Source organism: Centrocercus urophasianus, unplaced genomic scaffold (assembly GCF_019232065.1).
Source record: "Centrocercus urophasianus isolate 14NV4802_14NV808 unplaced genomic scaffold, USGS_Curo_1.0 seq_53, whole genome shotgun sequence".
Classification (NCBI taxonomy): domain Eukaryota; kingdom Metazoa; phylum Chordata; class Aves; order Galliformes; family Phasianidae; genus Centrocercus; species Centrocercus urophasianus.
The window spans coordinates 666,935-683,045 of record NW_024885122.1 but is presented as its reverse complement, the minus strand read 5'-3'; the positions used below and the strand labels follow the sequence as shown (position 1 = coordinate 683,045).

The 16,111-nt window shown below is 55.5% G+C and overlaps 1 protein-coding gene across 8 annotated transcripts in view; it reads right to left on the bottom strand.

Annotated features, from left to right (window-relative positions):
- The window catches only part of CHD6 (chromodomain helicase DNA binding protein 6), a 74,214-nt gene that overhangs the window by 35,190 nt on the left and 22,913 nt on the right, over positions 1-16,111 (bottom strand). For all 8 annotated transcript variants that reach the window (XM_042835454.1, XM_042835461.1, XM_042835456.1 and 5 more), the window contains 7 exons: positions 7,523-8,019; positions 4,590-4,737; positions 4,001-4,150; positions 2,388-2,453; positions 1,864-1,922; positions 1,405-1,522; positions 123-209 (listed from right to left, as the gene is read on the bottom strand). In XM_042835454.1, coding sequence (XP_042691388.1) covers positions 123-209; positions 1,405-1,522; positions 1,864-1,922; positions 2,388-2,453; positions 4,001-4,150; positions 4,590-4,737; positions 7,523-8,019 — 1,125 coding nt within the window. The remainder of the gene's footprint in view (positions 1-122; positions 210-1,404; positions 1,523-1,863; positions 1,923-2,387; positions 2,454-4,000; positions 4,151-4,589; positions 4,738-7,522; positions 8,020-16,111) is intronic.

Below are 16,111 nucleotides of genomic sequence, written 5' to 3'. Positions count from 1 at the left end.
TCTGAGCTGTGCAAAGCTGGAAAGGCAAGTTGATGAGAGATGACAAGATGCGTGTGCTGGATCCAGCTGTCCTGCTGAACCTCCCTCCCCCTCTGAGGTAGGTGAGTGATGCAGCCACTTACCTCTCCGGTGTCAGGGTCCTTCGTGTGAGCCACCTCCAGAATTCGATCTACCTCCACATAGTCTGGGTTAAACAAATCCTCATCAGGCTGTGACAGCAAAAGGAGAGGTAAGTTCAAGGTGATTCGAGGGTTAAACAGATGGTGGGCATGAGAAAACAACTGTGGGACATCTGTCCCCAGCATGCTGCTTGCTGTGTGCAGCACACCAAGTGCCCATGGACACAGGTACGTGACATCTGTCTCTGGGCAGGGAGGATGCAGAAGCCCTGCAGAAGGCAAAGCCCTCGCTTTGGAGCGGCTGCTGGCCCTGTGCTGCCCTTGCTGGGAGGCAGAACTGTCCGCTCCAGCCCATCCGGCCCTGAGGCACAAAGACTCGAGCTGTGTGCTCCAGCTTATACACAGCATCCAGAGCTGTGGCTGCCACAGACCAGAACCGCACACGGCACCACCTGGGTCCCTGCAGCTGTTCCCTCATGGAGCCCAGTTCCTCTGCAAGGAATGACACCTTGTTCCCTCCGCCTCTCTCTTCTTCCCCACTTTCTACTCAGCATACACCAGCGGCAACTGCTCAGGAGGGAAGGGAAAGCCTGGGGAGGAGTGGGCTTTAGAGTAGCAGTTGTCCTTGGGTAGAGGCATCTAGGGCTTGGGAATAAGAAAAAATAGGCTTCTGTGTTCACAGCTCCCCAAGCTAAGCTTAGTCACAGGAAAGAGCAGTTGCTCTTTGTTAAACTGTCAATAGAACAGTGCATCCAACATATGCCTTTTCTTTGCATCCTGGGAAAGTCCCAAACAGACTCAGGATTGAGAAATTAAACACACACTCCCCCGAGTTTGCAATTACTTCCATGGAGAAATGTTCATAGACCACCAACCTAGTTCACATTATAAGGGGCAGTCTGAGGAGATCCAACAACTATCTTTGTTAGAAAGATAAGAATGATAGAACACCTTCCATACTAAACAAGATTAATCTGCTTATATAGCGAAGCAGACAGCAGTGGCCCTACACCCAGATATTTATAGGTCTCTCTCCCCTCTGCCCCATCACTAGCAGGCACGTTCCCATACGATGAAAGCACCATCAGCACTGTGTGCTGCCTTCCTTCCCATTGAGCAATGCTGCCAGGGTTGGCAGTGACCAGCAAGGGCTATCTCTCACCCTGCCCATACTTCCTCTGCTGACACCAGGGGTGTTCAGGGCACTGTCATGGCTTGCTCAGCCACAGCTCTGGTCCAGCTGTGCCAGGGAAGGGAATGGCTGCCTGCTGCACTCAGCTCTCACCTCTGTAAAAATATGCTTCATCTGAGCCTGCTTGTTTCGGAAGCGCTTTATCTTCTGGGATATCCGGGGGTCCTTCTCCAGCTCCTCCAGAGTTGCCCACTTACAGTGCAGGTAGGAGCTGCAGAGGGAAAAAAATCAACAAAAGGTGACCAAAGAGGTCCTGGGGAAATGATCCTATCCACCACAAAGACAAACAAGGAGCTCCCAGAGACCCACGGAACACCCAGCTCATGCCTCGCCACATGGGGCCTCAGGCCAGAGAAAGCCATGGACAAGACTGAGCACTGCAGCTGCGGTGGCTGCCCTGTTCCCCACAGCCTGGGCAGCTCAGGAGAGCAGCAGCAGCAGCAAGGCCAGAGCTGCAGCTGGGGCTGAGACAGAGGTGAGAGCACACAGAGCACACTGCTGCACATGGAATGTACACCACTGCAGCACAGAGCACCACAACGCTGCACGTACAAGTTCCTGTACTTGACGTAGAACTCCTCCATCTCGAATGTCAGGCCTCCAGGATGAGTCTGAAACCAAGGGAAGGAAAATTAGTGGCATCCAGAGCCTGTGCAGAACACGGGGGGCGGGAGGGGCATTCTCAGCTGCGGACCCCAGGCAGGCTGTGTCTCACAGTTAGCAATGATGGCCAGGCACAGCATAGTGCTTGCTCTGAGGCTCAGTGGCCCTGAGGAGCATGGTGCTATACCACCCTTGAAGATGAGAGTCACAAACACCTGGTGACCAGTCCAGGTCTGACTCCTCTCCACAGGCTTCCTGGTGCCCCAGGACAGGAGAAGCACTGCGCTTGTTCCCAGCCCAGAGAGGTGATGGTCTGAGCACACCCCACCACCCCCTTGCAAGGCACAGGTGCAGGAACAGCACAGAGACAAGGACTCCTGCTGCATAACCTGCGCCTGATGCACAAAGATAGCCAGGTCTCCTCCCCTCTCTGTCCAAAGACCTCTGGCCCTACTGGTATCTATGCCACTCACCTCCTTCTGCACCATCCTTGAGGCAAGGATCTTCTCAATGATATTGGCATCATCCTCAGGAGGCTCCTGGTGACAGTGGAAAGAGAGCAGAGAGTTGTTTTCTCAGCTTGTTGTCTGGCATCACCCTACCACAGAGCAGTTGCTCTTCCTCTGCAAGCTCACCAGCCCAGAAAAGAGGAAGCTTCGGAGCTTCTCTGCCAAGACTCACAGAAGCAAGGTACTCCATCACTGCCACCTGCCCATGGCCACAGCACACGCAAGGGGACAGAACCAGGAAGGACTTTAGGCCTACTGTGAGGAAATTCTCCCTGAGGCTGCAGAGACCTTCTGATGGTCACCATGGGCACCCACTCCACAAAGTTGTGCTGGAGGTGTTCCTAACACCATCCTGCTCCCAGCCCCGAGATGGCAGGCACAAAACAAGCAGGGAGTCTGAGGCCCTCCCAGTAACGCTCTGTGGCACAGGATCCAGGGAGGAAAACTGCAAGCTCAGGCCATGGAGAGGACAGCTCTGGGACCTCAGGGCTCCCTTCTTGTCCTGCTGGGTCAATCCTGGTGCCAGGAGCAGCCGTAGTCAGCACTGGCAGAGCCTGAGGGAAAGAGCCCAGAGCAGGTCCTCAGCTCAGCCTGGTTGCGATGCCTGCCCTCACAGCTCATCTGGAGCTGGGCACACCAAGGTGGGTGTCCAAGACTAAATACAATGAGAAGCAGGCTTGCAACATGGACACCTGACACAGGCAATCCATTCCCAATTGCTGTTTTGAAAATCTCACTTGAAGAGTTCACTGGTGGAAGCCTGTTGGGGCCCCAGGCAGCTGCTGAAGGAAAGGACAACACGTCCTGAGGGCAGCCCTCCAGACAGGGCTGGGGCATCAGGCCAGGTCTTACTGGCTCAGCAGCAGGTCTGGCTAATAGCCACACCAAATGATAAAAGGGACTAGGGAGGGACAAGAACACCAGGACAACAATTAGTGATTGTTATTAATATCTGGCAGCTTTGTTGGTGACCACAGAAAGGCAGTGAGCTGCAGGCATCTGGTACACAGGCCAGCAGGAAGGAAGAACAAGATCAGTGTGCAGAGAAGGAAGCGCAATGAGCTTCACACCATGGTGACTCCAGTTGGTCCCTGCCACGCTGTCCATGTCCCTGCCACATTGCCCAGCAGAGCAGGTTTGTGGCAGGTGTCAAGCTGAGCATCTCTACAATCAGAAGGACTGATGAAGAGTGGCAATGTGCACAGAAAACAATGATCTGGCACCCTCAAAGCCTTTGGCTGTCAGCCAAAATACTTAATACTTGGGTTAACCTCAAGGGCAAGAGCTACAGAAACAGGAGCCAAAGGTGGGCTGAGGCAGAGGGTTGGCCATGCATTCAGGTACAACTCCAGCTAAAGAACATGTCCCACAGGCCTTACTCTCCCAGCAGGAGGAGGCAGTTTGGACCTCACCTAACCCCCAGTGCACTCAGACCTCCTGCTGGCACACTCCCACATGCGCACTGCTGTCCCATTCTCGCAGAAGGATCCTACACTTCCTCGAATCCCACAGCGACACTCTTTGGACACCCTGACATGCAGGAAGCCCCATCACCACAGTCCCACCTCCAGCCCTACCTCAGCCTGCCATGCCAGAGTGGAGGCAGAGAGTGCAGAGGTTCGCCCGGCTCCCAGCACAGCTATCGTCTCGCCATCATCATCCACCACCTTGAAATCCAGGTCCTCGTTGTACTTCCTCCTCTTCACCTGCCGGCCAGAGCGTCGTTTCTGTGTATGGGATGAAAGAGGTAATCATGGGGAAACAAGCAGCCCGAGTACCTCCCTTGCCTGGCATGGGGATGGAAGCCTGAGGAAAGAGAGTCCCAGGGCTGCCTGATCTCCAGACCATCCATCCTCTGCACAGGTGGGGTGGAGGTGGTGGGAAAGAACAGGGCACCATGAGACGTAAGCCCCTGCGCTGCTGCCACAGGTAGAGCAGCTGCTATCAGTGCTGTGCAAGGCCCCAACTGTGCCTTGGAGCAGGGTGCCTAGCCTGCACAGTACTGCTGGCCCCTAGACCACACTCAGCAGAGCCCTGCAGGAATGCTCCGCAGCCTTCTCATGCCATCCTGGGGAGGGGCACTGCCAGAAGGCACAGGGTAATGCCCAGCTCTTTTCCTACTAAGATGCAGCCAGGATTTTCCCAGCCAAGGGTTTGGGGCCATACCTGACTGTCAGCCGACTCCGCAGACTCCTCAGGGCTCTGTACTGATGGGCTCAGAAGATCCTGATCCAAATCCAAGCTGTCCACTGGGATCTCATTTTTCCTCTTCCCTTTCTTCTTCTTCTCTACAGGGGTGGGCCCCTGCTCCTTGCTGCCAGGACAGACCAACAGATAGACCTTGCTCCTTGCTGCCAGGACAGACTGATGGTCAGATACTGCTCTGAGGTCCTGGGAGGAGCCAGAAGGCATTTGCACCGGGTTCTGCTCCAAAATGCTCCTCCCTCCTCTACCAAGGGCAGCACAGGGCTCCCAGGGCCTCCCCCAGCACTGGACATATCAGCACAGCACAGCCAGCAGTGGTGGCAGTTTGTCTTCTCTTTGATCATCATCAGGTATTTCCAGCTGATTCTAGCACACCAGGACAAAAGGGTCCAACTGCACAGGACTTGGGGAGCGGCACCACAGGGGCTACTGGAGATGGGGTTCAGCTCACTGCCAGTCTGCACAGCTCCTGGGACCTGGGAGCCAGGCTGAATGCTGTGACAGAGATGGGGCAAGGAGCCAGGAGGTGCCAGGCAAGCATCTCCCCACCCAACTGGGGGGCACAGCCATCCTTACCCACTGCAACAAACACTGCTAAGAGAAAGATTTTCAGGAGTTGCTGCCTGTCCCTGGGCTGAGCAAGAAGCCTGGGAGCAGAGCTATCTACTTCTCTCACCAGCAGCCCCTCCACATTTAAGACTTGCACAGCTGCAGAGAACAGTGGGTTTCAAAGCCCCGTTGAGGTTTCGTCCCCATTTTCATGAGACAATCATGCTTGTCTGGGGCCAGCAAAAGCCACACAGTTAAAAATCTGCTGTTCAGGCCAAATTTGACCTGACTGTAGCAGCAGTTCAATTAGAGGCCCTGAAAATGCACAGAGAGCATTGCTTCCATCCGAGCAATAACTCCTGAGATATTGATTTGCAAGTCACAATTAACAACTGCTTCATTCATGAGCCAGTAGTTGGCTGTGATTAGAAATAATTTAGAAGAAATTATGCCACCATTATCTGCCACTTAGAGGACTCCCAGCAATCAATCCCTCTGCACGGAGCGCCTGCCCCACCAGTCGCATGCTTGGCATGGGGCTCTCCCACTGGTGTCCCACATCCCCAGCCTTCTCCACGGCTGGGAGCAGGCTTCCCATTCCACCTCAGGGTGTCTGCTCCCAGCACCCGTTCCTGCTTCAGGTGGGTTTGTTTGCTGTCTGCTGAGCCACAGGCCAAGGCAACCATGACAGAGTCTCATAACGGGCCCTGCCTTGCTTTCTGCAGCAGCCCCCAGACTGCAGCTGGGGTGACCCCACCACATCCCCCTGCCTGGCCAACCAGGCCGGAGCCACGACAGGCAGGTCACGCTGTCGCAGGCTGCCTTTAGCACTGTGTGAAGGCATTGCTGGCAACCCAAGGACCTTCCAGGTGGCAGCAGGCTCCTGGACGACAGCTGGATCCCAGCCTCCAAGGTCTGCTCTTTCCCAAGCCTCCCTCCGCTGGCCTGGACCCCAAGGTTCCACCACGGGTGGATGTGTGTGAACCACCCACACGGCAGTTTCTTGCAGGCGCAGCGGAGGCGGCACTAGAAAAGGCTGCCAGCGGCATCCTTCATCTCTGGCAAAGGTTGAAACAAGCTGCCTTCAAGGCCTCCAGTTCAGCCTCCTGCCAGGAAAGGCCACAGCAGGCCTGTGTGCTGGGCACGAGGCCAGGCTGGGCTTGGCGCCAGGCTGGAGGCTCCAGGAGAGCAGCGTGCTCACACATCCTGCAGGACACGGTGACCACACCGCCTGGCTGGCCCATGGGCCACACAGAGCAAACAGAAATCCTGCTTTTCGGAAACAGGGAGAGTTAAGGGCAGGCGCTGACCCTGCAGGTGCTCTGAGACTGAGACTGCAGTTTGTCCTTCCTAAGAAAAGCACAATCCTTCTGGGCACTGAGTGCTGCCTCTGCACATGCCTCATCCTTCTTTTCCTTCCCACTGCTCCAGCTCTACTCCCTAGCTCCCTGCTCGACCTGTCACCCACATCTCATCAGTCCATGACATGGGGCCAGGCATCCTTTGTGCGCAGAGCACTGGGTTTGAGGGTGAACAGAAGAGGCAGCACTAAGCAGCTCAGCTGTGGGTGCTCCACCAGGGGCAGAGCCCAGCTCTCACCTGCTGAGCTCCCCACCAGCCTGCTGTGGGAGCTGTGCTGCCCCATACAATCTACCTAAGCCCTGGGCATGGCCGCCCTGGCACAACCTCTCCTCCACCCACAAGAAAGCTACAAAGGAGCTAGAGCCCCTGGGGAGGGGAAGATCTGGGGCTCCATCCCATCCTGCACACAGACAGCCGTGGCAGGAGGGAGGCAGGTGGGTGGATGCAGTGGACCCTGGGAAGCCCATTCTTGGTGACTGTTTCCAGGAAAGTTCCTTCAAGCAGCTCTACCAAACTGGTGTCTTCCAACAAAGAAAGGTTTTGATGAAAAAATCCGAGCCGGATCCCATACTAATCTCGTTTCTGGCACAAATACATTCATCCTATGGGTTATTTACAGCACTAGAGAAGGGCCCAGCTCCAATCAATAAGCCTGCCTTGTACAGGACTCTCCACAAACACAGAAAGTCCTTGACAGTAAATCAAATGATGCCAGTTGACACCAGCTCTGCTTTCTGCACACATTCCCAATTAAAAAGAAATCAGAGCTCCTCTTCTGTCCAGTGATGTTAATTAATAGGATGAGGAATTACCAGAGGCAGTGGTGTTCGGCTGCGCAGTATGAGGGAGCCCTCAGCCACAGCTCTGCTAAGAGCCCACGGCCTCTGTAGGGGGGCAGTCCCTGCCCCAGGGTGCACCCCACATCAGCCCCTGGAGCCCACAGCCCTTGCCAGTCACCGAGCCCAGGTCACAGCAGCACCCACCTGCTCTTCTTGGGCCTTGTTCTGGGGCCAGGCTCAGAGCCGCTCTTCCTGTCTTTAGGCTCCTTGGGAGCTTTGGGTTCCCGAGGTTTCCGGGGCTTCTTGGTCACCTCCCTCTGCTTGGGCTCCTTCTGCTTCTTGGGCTCCTTGGCCTTTTTAGGCTCTTTTGGTTCTTTAGGCTCTCTTCTCCTCTTTGGTTTCACCTCCACAGTTGCTTTTTCTCCTCCTTCCTGCTCTCCCAAATCCTTTTTCTTCCGTTTCTTCTTCACCCCCGTGCCCACAGCCCCAGTGTCCTGCATCCCGTTCTGGGCGCTTGGCCGCCGCAGCGGAGCCCCGTCGGGCTGCTCCTCAGGGCACAGGCACTGCCCACCTGCCTCTGTGGCCGTCGCCCTGTGGGTCTGCTGCTCCTCGCTGCCGGCCAATGGGCCCTGCGCCTTGCACTCCCAGGTGTCCGAGGCATCCGACATTGGGGAGCGGCTCAGCACTTTTAAGCTGGGTGGCTGCAGAGAGAACAGAACGGCAGCACGTGAAGCAAACCCCACAGACAGAAGCAGCACGTGTTTGCAGAGGGGATATCGCTGTACGCCCAGCAAAGCTTCCCGTGCCAGAGCGCTGCATGAGCTGTGCCCCTTGATGTGTGGCAGACCTGCTGCCACCCCACACAGAGCTCCACGGGCAGGAGTCCCGGCCCTGCTGGATGGTGGCACAGCAGGACAGGACACAGACCTCAGCCTGACATCTCTCCTGCATCCCCAGGCACAGCACCAGACCAAATGCCCTCCTAGGAGTATGGTGCTCCCTGCGCCATCACCATGGCCCTTCCTGGAAGGCACGGTCAGCCCAGGGCCTCTGCAGGGGACAACCAGCAACTCCCGCTCTACAGGAGCAGCAGGGCTCGTGAAAACTAGAATGCATCTAGCAGTAAGAGCTTTTTGTCCCAAAACGCAGAACTGCCCCATTTTTCCCACAAAGACATCTCTTCCCTATCTTACAGCAATTATGTCCCAGGGGCAGAGCCCAGCTCCTATAGCTGGAAAGGAGCCTGGGAACCATGGGGCTGCAGTGCGCTGTGGGGCCCTCCCAGCACCCCACATCCTCCTGCCAAGGCCAGGACAGCTGCTTCCCTTGAGGGCAGGGCCTGTCCTGAAGCAGCCTCCAGCACCCTGGAAAGCCCAGCCCCATCCAGCTTCTTGGGTATTCCAGAGTTGCTGGGGTTTGTAAATATTTACATCCCATTGGCTGAGGCTGGATTCACAGTGGTCACCCATTCACTGTGGTCCAAGCACAGAGCATTCTGCACACTCACTGCTAATTTGGATCAGCAAAAGCACTGTGGTGGCACAGAGTGGCCCTGCCAGGCTGCCCCACTAATGAGCAGCAGAGCACCAATACCCACATGGTACTGTGCCCCTGGGCAGCCAAGAGAAACTCTCCTCCTGCAGGGAGAAACACTGCACTACAGGTGCTGCCTCTGAGCCTGGGCTGAACAACGGGGTCAGCCTCAGCCACAGCCTTTGCACTTCTTAGATCTTGCAGGCTGCCCAAGCTGGGGATCAGCTGGAACAATGTACTGGATTAGTTACAAAGTGCGCAGACCCCATGAGAATGGATCTCCTTTTGATCCTGCACTGAACAGCAGCCAAGCACAGATACCATACAGAGCCAGTCAATAGCATCCCAGCATGGCAGCAGGGTGAGCTGCTCCCAAGCCAAGATCAGTCCCACACCGAGCTATGATGGCCAGGCATGGGGGGCCGCTCATGCATCACCTCTTCACAGAAAGCCAGCACTTCGTGCCCGAGCTGTGTGACACCTGCACGTGGCCACAGGCTGCAGTGCCCAAGAAAAGGAGAGCACAGAGGCAGGAACCCCTTTTCTGCTGCATCGCCTCAGACTGCCAGCAGCCACTCCAGCTCCAGACACCCATCAGAGCCCAAGGCAGTTCTGTGGGCCGTGTGCCCCAAGGCCAGTGCTGGCCACAGGACACCCTGCAGGTAGCTGTCACCAAGCCTGCCAGGGGAGTCACAGCAGAGCTGTGGGAGCAGCCAGCAGTACACATCTGCCACAGGAACAGTCCGAAGCTGCTGTGCAGTGAGAGGGCCACAGCCAACAAGCAGCACACAGCTCACACAGGCAGCAGCAGAACATGAGAACGCCAAAACCAGGCATCTCCAGAGGGGCTGGATAAGGGCTGCCAGCCCAAACACCCTGCTGCACCCACAGCGGTGCATGGGTGTGCCACGAGGCTGCAGCACGCTCCTGCTGCCCGCCTGCACTGAGCTTGCTGCCATGTGCAGTCGGTTTGGTGCAATGGGGAGAGCTAGGGCCAGGCTGTTCCTGTTTCCTTTGATGAAGTTCAGCTTATCCTGGCTTCTCTCCACCAAAAGTCAAGAGGAAAAGCCTGGGAAAACAGTGCAGGTGTTATGCGTGCTCCTGCGTGGCTTCAGAGCACTCCTGCAGCTCACCTGGCACAGTCCTGCTAGCCCTCTGCAGCCCCACAGCCCTTTGTAACCATGGGTTCCAAGTGCCCAGCAGCATTTGGTGCTACCAACAGGTAAGATGTGGGAAAACACACTCATTTTACTTTAATCCTGCTGCCTTCCTGCCTGGCTCCAGGTTCTCAACAGGTGAAAAAGGTCAACAAAGAAACGTCTCCTTGCTGCCCTCTCTGTCCCATTCCCTACTTGCCCTGCTCTTACCCTGCAGAGCTCCTTGCCCAGCTCCAGCACAGGTGCCTCCCTCTCCACGGACACCAGCTGGTCCACCTATCCACCTAACCACCTATCTGAGCTGGCAGCAGGAAAGCACCCATCACTGAAGATGGACCATGACGCAGCAGGAGGATATACCTCTGTTCTCTCTCCCTTTGCAAATCACTGCAAGCAGAGCCAAATCTTCTTCCAGTGCTTTACAACCTCCTCCAGAAGCAGGGAAAGCCCTAAAAGAACACGCATATAAGAGGAGGGAGGCTGACTTTTCACAGAAGCAGATAGTGACAGCACAATGGGGAAGGAATCTAAACGAAAAAAGCAGAGGTTTAGGTCAGGTGCTAATGAAAGCTCTTTACCCAGAGGCGGTGCAGCCCCAGCACTGCTGCCCAGAGCTGTGGGTGCCCCAGGCCATGGCTGGGCACTGGGCAGCCTGAGCTGGGGAGCAGCCAGCACACTGCATGGCTGGGGGGGTCTCTTCCATCCCAGCTGTGTTGAGACTCTATGACACGGTGGTACCTCTATGTGTTACTTAGCAAGATTTTTCTTTAGCTCTCCCAACTCTGCCTCCATCTCACCGCCTCACATACTCACAGCAGGAGGACCACGCACCACAACAGCACGCTGCACACTGCTCCTGTGCTTACCAGCCAAGAGCTCTCCTACACACAGACCCTGCTCTTTAACCCACCATTCATACACAGAGGCCTCTTGTCAGACGATGGCACACCTCCTTTAACAGCACCTGGTGAGGAATGCACTCAGCAGCAGCACAGAGTCCGTGCACAACGTACCGGTGCACTCACCTCATCCTCACTTTAAACCCACAGCAGTGCAGGTGCCCAAAGCCACGGCTGGGTCCTGGGCAGCATGAACTGGTGGGGGGCAGCCAGCCCACGGCTTGGGGGTGTGGAGGCCATTCCCACCCAGACATGCTGGGATTCTGTGATTTCCTCTGAGGTTCAGTGGCTGCGGCAGCTCCATCCATCCTTGGGCAGTCTCCCTGCAGTGCCCTGCTCCCTGGGCACCACGGGCCCTGCCTACTTTCTGCCACGTTAGCTGTAATTTGAGGCAATCCCTGTGCACATGCCACCAGCTGCTCTCCAAGCACAGCTCCTCCTAAAGACACTGTGGTCTTGAGATATTCAAAGAACTTATTATTAGAATTCATGCTTTTAGCAAGCAACCCTTAAAAATATTTTTAGCCCTGCCTTGTTATGGGTTTATTTTAGATTCCCAGTATGTGCCCTTTTTCTCACTACAATTTTTTAATTAAAAAAAAAAAAAAAAAAAAAAATCCTCTTTTTATACTCAACAGCCCTCCACACATCTTTTGTAGCTGAATGACCAGGTGAGCTCTGCTGTTTCCTCCTGGGATATTTTGGAGGGGAAGGGGAAGTACAGAACTCCCCCCAGCACCCCTCCCCCTTTTCCTGTTTCCTTGCACCATGTTTATCTTTAGGACTGTCCCTTTCAATTATTTCTCCATGTTGTTTTTGTTTTTTTGCTTTTTTAATGGTGAGGATTGCAATGATTTCAATGACTTTACACTTTCTGGATACAATTCTGTGTATAGTTTGGACACTTTCTTTTTTTTTTTTTTTTTTTTTAATTTCCAGCTGAACCTTTCACAAATCACATTTGATGGAGGGAATTCCCCCAGCAGCAGCACGAAGTCTTCTCCTACATTCTGACAAAGTCAGAAACAAAGAAGTGCTTAAATCCTCCCAGAGAGCTGTAAGGGCTAACGGAGAGCACTCATAATTGCATAACCCCATAAGAGGGCATAGCCAAGGTCAGGATGGGCCTTAATGGTGCGTTTCCTTAACTTGAAATCAGTTTATTTCATTAGGAGCCACAGCTTGACTCGACTCCCCTGATTTCACTCAGGACTTGAGGGAAAGCAGCACGACAGAGGGGCAGCAGTGGGGCTACCCACGGCCCAGCATTGTGAGGATGGGCAAGGGGGCACAGCTGGTACGCACCCACTGCCAGCCCAGCACCTGCACAGGGAGGATCCAGGCCCTTGGCAGCGGCTGGACTGGGCCCCCCCTCATGCACAGCCCCAAGGGAGGCAGCGGTGGGCACCAAGCAGAGAACCTCGCCAGCCCTTCTCCAGGGCATCACCCACAGCTCCCTTGGTTAGATGGCACCCACACAGCGTGCTCCTGCAGGATGTGGGACTGCAGCCAGCAGCAGGAGCTGTGCCACACGCTGTCCTTTGTTTCCAGTGCCCTGTAAACCCCAGCATGATTCAGTGCCCTTTTTCTGCAGCCTCCAGGAGAAGAACACGGGGGTACCCCCCAGGTCTGGCTTGGACCTTGCAGAGACCTGTCCTACACAGGGAGCATCAACAGGGACCATGACAAAAGGGTCCAGCACAGGTTTCCTAAAGCAGAGCCCAATACCAAGGGGCTGATCCACACCCCTACCAGCTGCCTCTCCCTGCAGTACCAATGGCACCCAGCCAACGGGCCCCGTGCTCAGCTCTGCCCACCTGTCCCCACGGCCGGTCACAGGGCACCAGAGGGGTCCAGAAGGCAGCTTTTCCCACATGCAGCATTTCCACAGGCTGTCAAGCCATTCTTGTTAGCAGCTGCAGTCCCACCGGCGGCACAGCACAGCCTGGTGCATCCTCTCGCCGACTGTCCACACCCCTTGTTCCCAGCTCTTAATGCAATGCAGCAGAAGCTAAAAATACCAAAGTGCCACCCTCTGTCATGTCTCTGAGCAGGCTCCGCAGCCGGCACGGGATGAGCGTGACGGAGGTGGAGGCTGGCTCTGTTCCCAAGGCATTCTGTGAGCCACAGCCCTTGGCCGGGGAGCACAGCCAGCACAAGCAATGGGCACGGGGAGGCAGCAGCCGTGGGCCCTGCAGGGAGTCATGTGCAGCAGTGGGGTGAGCACCTCAGGGTGGGGGCCGTGGGGGCTGGTGGGAGGAGCAGGGCATCCCCACTGCTCCCCACTCACCTGAGGCAATGGCAGGAGCCCAGGAACACAGCTTGGGACTGAACCACAAACACTCACAGGGTTCCCCAGCCCCTGCACGATGTCCTGCTGTCATCAGGTGAGCTCTGTTAATGGCTCTTGACATTGTCTGCAGTAGGGGAAACATCAAAGTTTAATAAAAAAGACCCATAGCATCCAGGGGAAAGCAGGGAGTACTGGAATCAAAGGCAAAGCAGAGCCTCCAGGCTGTGGTCTCCAGTCCCAGGCTGTTCCCACCTGCCCCCACAGCATCCCCTGCACACCTGGGCTCAAACCAGAAGAACTCCTAGGGCACGCAGGAGGCACAGACACATGCTGCTCCGCTATAACGTGCTGCTCCAAGCAGTACAGGGCCATTTCCACCGCACCTGTAGTGATTTACAGGCACCACTGGATGCATCTTAGGTCAGTATTTGCCAGGTTATTCAACAAGTCAGAGCTTGGCAGAAATTAGTAGGAGCAGTCCCTGCTAACGTGGCAGAAAGTAAGCAGGGCCCTTGGTGCCTAGGGAGCAGGACACTGTAGGGAGCACAGCCCAGGCTTGGATGGAGCTGCCACAGCCACTGAACCTCAGAGGAAATCATAGAATCCCAGCATGTCTGGGTGGGAATGGCCTTCACAGACCCCAGCTGTGGGCTGGCTGCCCCCCACCAGTTCATGCTGCCCAGGACCCAGCCATGGCCTTGGGCACATGCAGGGATAGGGCATCCCCAACTTCTCTGGGCAGCAGAGCCAGGGCCTCGCCACTTCTGGGTAAGGAGCTTCCTCTTCACACCTGACCTAAATCTCCCCTCTTTTAGTTTACGGCCACCCCCCTTGTCTCATCACTATCAGACTGTGCAAACAGGATGGAGATGGAGCCTTTATAAGCTCTCTTCAAGTACTGGAAGGCCGCACAGTGGTCTTCCCAGAGCCCTCTCTTCTCCATGCAAACACCCCCAGCTCCCTCAGCCTCTCCATAGCAGAGGTGCTCCAGTCTCTGAGCACCTCTGTGGCCTCCTCTGGACCTGCTCCAGAGCTCTGCGTCCTTCTTGTAATGGCAGCCCCAGGGCTGGATGCAGTGCTGCAGGTGTGAGTGCCACGGCCTGCTGCTTCTCCTGCTCTGCCAATGGACGAGATACTCCAGCATGCTGCACTACCAGTCAGGAGGGAGGTAACCTGTTTCACAAGTTAGTCACAGCCTGGTGACAAACCCCCAGAATTTCAGGCACTGCTAAGGAAGAAGAGTCACACCAAGGCAGGCCCTGACCGCCAAGCAGGGCCTCTCGGCTGGAGCTGTCCTGCCAGGCCTGCAGAAGGCACATGCAGAACCCACTTCAAAGGAAGCCAACAGCTCTCCCAGAATCTGTCACCAATACAAAGGGTGCCGAGCACTCTGTCAACTCCTGCAGCTCCCTGCGGCCCCAAACAGCCACCTGCAGGGTGACAGCCCAGCCAAAATCCCACAGGTGAGCGGCAGGTTCGTCCCACACACAGGGCTCACCCTGGCAGCTGTTAGTGCTGCACAGACCCCTCAAGGAAGGGGACATCCCCGCACTGCTCCTGTGGAACTGATGAGCTGGGGAATGCTGCAGCACGCTCCGTGACGCAGTAAGGAATGTCCCATGCTGCTGCTGGTTCAGAGCACAGGAGATGGACGGCTCGACCCTACATCTTCTTCCTCGTGCTAATTTGCCTTTATCTCCCTCCCAGACTTGATCTGCAGGGACAGCTGCACAAAGCACTGACAACTGAGCTATTTAAAAACCTCCAAATGTGGGAGGAGGATGGTTTTGCAGCGTTCAAACCCCACATCATTTCAGCAATCCCATTACAGAGCAGTCAAAGCTGCTACACAAGTGTGGGAATTTCCTACCTGGCAGACGGGTCTCACATAAGCGTGCCCCAAGGCCCCATCAGGCAGCAGAGCCCAGTCCTGCTGTGCTCCCACCCTCAGCTTGAGGCTGGCTCTGCCCCCTCACAGCACCTTTGGGACATGCAGTCATTAAACTCCTTGCCATACCAGCCTACTGCACACACACATCTCCTCCACAAGCCACTACCTCGTATCATGGCCACACACTTTTTCCAAATCCTTCCCCCTTCCTCCTCCCTGCCAATCTGCCACAGTAGCAAAGCATGACCCTGAGCAGCACCGAGCTCTGCTCCACAGCAGGAGCAGCACCAGTTGGTGCTCTTCAGCAGATCCGTCCCTCAGCTCAGTGTTCAGCTTCGTGGTTTCCCATTAAAGCAGCATAGGCACAAAAAAGCTCAGAGTAGAGTGGGCTGTTCTACAGCCCCAGCCATATTTCAACCCTGCTGGCCGTCTGCTGTAACAGGTCCCTTCCTCTTCCCAGAGCACCGATGGTCAGGTTCTCCTGTGCGCACAGTTAATACAAAGACTGCTGGCTAATAAATCTCCTCTGGGACCAGCAGGTAGTGACGCCCTGATGCAGCAATTCGGAAATGGCAGCTCAGTGGGATGGGATTATTTCTGATCAAGGAAAGATTTGCTGGCCAAGCTCTTGCAGCACTGCAGATGTGCTAGTCCCCAGCCTCCCTAGTAGTGTCAGCCCTGGGGCATTACGTTATTAGCAGCAATCACAGCAAACATGCGTTTCTGTAATATATGCATGATGAGATTCAAATAAGAACCAGAACTAGTGACTTGGGAGGAAAGAAGGGCTGCTTCTACACAGGGACCAGGACCAAACCAAGAGCATTTACATCAATGAACACAAATCCTTTTGTGCCTAATCACCCAAGTAAGATTTATCCACTCCAGGCTGCAGCTCTGGTCAAATTTCAGCATCCTGAGCTTTGGCCGTTGCTGGAAGTGCAGCAATCTCCCTCTCGTCCTCTTCCCACCACACATCCACTGCAATACCATACAGCACATCCACTGCAATACCATACA